General features: G+C 27.5%; 2 protein-coding genes across 3 annotated transcripts in view; one reads left to right on the forward strand and one right to left on the reverse strand.

Moving 5' to 3' along the window:
- Positions 1–2,048, forward strand: part of LOC119589631 (probable ATP-dependent RNA helicase DHX37) — a 25,817-nt gene extending 23,769 nt beyond the window's left edge. The window contains 2 exon segments of the mRNA XM_037938226.1: positions 441–538; positions 1,664–2,048. Coding sequence (XP_037794154.1) covers positions 441–538; positions 1,664–1,770 — 205 coding nt within the window. The 3' untranslated portion in view covers positions 1,771–2,048.
- Positions 2,049–2,455: 407 nt separating this feature from the next.
- The window catches only part of LOC119590025 (proclotting enzyme-like), a 36,540-nt gene continuing 36,495 nt past the window's right edge, over positions 2,456–2,500 (reverse strand). The window contains exon 8 of one of the 2 annotated variants that reach the window (XM_037938749.1): positions 2,456–2,500. This exon is cut by the window's right edge and continues 1,766 nt beyond it. The gene's annotated coding sequence lies outside the window, so the exon portion shown is untranslated. The other variant, XM_037938750.1, reaches the window with a different exon arrangement.

Raw genomic sequence — 2,500 nt, forward strand, 5'->3', positions numbered from 1 at the left:
ATAAGAAATATATATTATATTATATCTATATTTAGTCTATATATATATATTATATATAATATATAATATAATATATATATTATACTATATCTATATATATGTATATCTATAATTTATCTATATATATCATATATATATATAATATATAATATATAATAATATAAATATATATATATATATATAATATATATATCTATCTAAAAAAATATATATATATAATATATATATATATATATATATATATATATATAATTTTTTTTTTTTCTTTTTTCTTTTTCTTTTCTTTTTTTTAATAGAAATTTTGGGGTTGTGATACTGTTAATTCTTTTTTTTGGTTAATCTTATGAAATTATAGAAGTTTTTAAAAATTCTGTTAATATTCTCAGTCAAGATCTTTCAATAAGTATCAGATTTATGAATAATAATTCTGTATCCTCTAGATATCGTGAACAGAGAGATAACATCTTGCGTGCCTTAATGAGCGAGAAGGTCACCGGTTATGCAAAGTTAGAAGACCTGTGGAAAATACAACCAAAATGTGAGTCTCAGCAAATCTTTCTTCTTTTGTTTATTTGCAATTGTTTTACCTTGGGCTTCATTTCTCCAGTTTCCTGTAATAGTAGGATCTTTTCTAGGTTTTGAAAAAGGGACGAATTTTGATATGATGATCACAATTTTTACTTTCACAGTTACCACAATAATATTGTAATTTGAGAATGAAATAAATAGCCACAAAAGTATAACATGATAAAGGGGAAGTTGAGGGAGTAGAGGAGGTCCTAGCTGACATCACATGTGTTTTTCATATAGATATTACATATGTGTAGCTTTTATCCTTGTAATTATTGTCTTCCTTTATTTAAAAGGAGGAGGTTCTGTAATGATATTTTAATTGGTTGTTTTCTGGCAGTTGGGAAATTAGTGGGGAAAGTAATTGTTACATGAAAAAGAACAAGGAAATTGCCATTTCTTATGGTTATAGTGAGAATCAGGTGAGCAGTGTTCATTGTTAGAAATGTAGAAAAGGTATGAATGAGAATGAATATCTTCACAGTGCAGGAGATGTATTTGACTGGTTCTGATTATATCTTTGTCAGAAGTACCTGTATTTCTGACATAATCTAATATAATCAGAACTGGTCAATCATTCTCAAATGAAAATCAGAGAAACTCCTTGTGAAACATCTCACGAATATTTGAATGGGTGTCAAGTATTGCATTTGATCTGTAAATATCCATTATACCCATAGTTTTTTGCGTAGACCATAAAGAGATTACTCTAGATGTTCAAGTTCAAGAAATCTTGGCTTAGTTGCATATAGCGCAAATATAGATAATGAGCGACTTTCTGAAATGATTTACAGAATGAATTTAGGATTCACTTGGAAGAATTCACAATATTTTTTTGACCATTTATTGCAGTGCCTTATAAAACAAAATTAAGCCCAAGTATTTAGGCTATTTATCAGTCAAGCTTACAGTGTTAGCAATTATCTCATTGATATTAACAACATATCGAAATCCGCTTAACATCAATGTATTTACTGTTAATATCAGTGAATTGGCTTACCCACTTAGTGAATATTAATACTAACTCATTTTACCACACAATTGCACATTTCATCATTCTCCTAATCTTGTCTTCCTTCTCCTTAAATTACAGTCCTCCAGAAGGAATATCTGCACTGGTTCCAGGACAATGAACTTCATGCAGAAGTTATCAAGATCTGGCCTCCATTTATTAAGAAGGAAGTCAATGAATGGGACTGAAAGCATTTGTGATTTTGTTATTTATTCAGGTAGAATAAATGGGTCTGATATTTCTGGTATGTTTTATTATTATTATTATTATTGTTAGAAATAATTTATAATGTTTATACATTTTTTTAGGGGTGAATGATTTTTTTTTCTCTGTATTTCTGTCATATTGATGTTATTTATCTTGGAAGATAGCAATTTTGATATTGCTGTTTGTGGTGTTTAATTGCAATGTACAAATGGAGTATTGTAGGACATACATTATAAGAATAAATCTAAATTTTGTTAAATATCTTTTTGTTTCCTGAAGAAGATAACTTTCATAATAATTTCATCCTGTAACTTACAAAATCCAATAAATAATTGCAAAACCCATTTACAACAATATGACAGTCGGATACTTGCATGATGCTGATCATTGCAGTATTGAGTAATATTATAGAAGAGTAATACAGTGAAACAGAAAAATGATTCACACAAAAAGTGACTATATTTGTTAAATGGGTTAATCATGGATGCATCGCTGACCCGAATATAATGCCAGTGCTTTGATTTGTAAAATGCATGATATGCTGCTAAAGGAATTAATTAAAGGAAGCTATATGTAAAATTACTTTATTTTCAGTTATGAAAAATATACAAACATTATACAACGATATAATAGTATATACACATCATATTGTAACTGTGCTAAAATACAAACAAAAAGTTTCTTTACAATATGTATAAATGATATATGCAT

The sequence above is a fragment of the Penaeus monodon genome, chromosome 26, assembly GCF_015228065.2.
Source record: "Penaeus monodon isolate SGIC_2016 chromosome 26, NSTDA_Pmon_1, whole genome shotgun sequence".
Taxonomy (NCBI): domain Eukaryota; kingdom Metazoa; phylum Arthropoda; class Malacostraca; order Decapoda; family Penaeidae; genus Penaeus; species Penaeus monodon.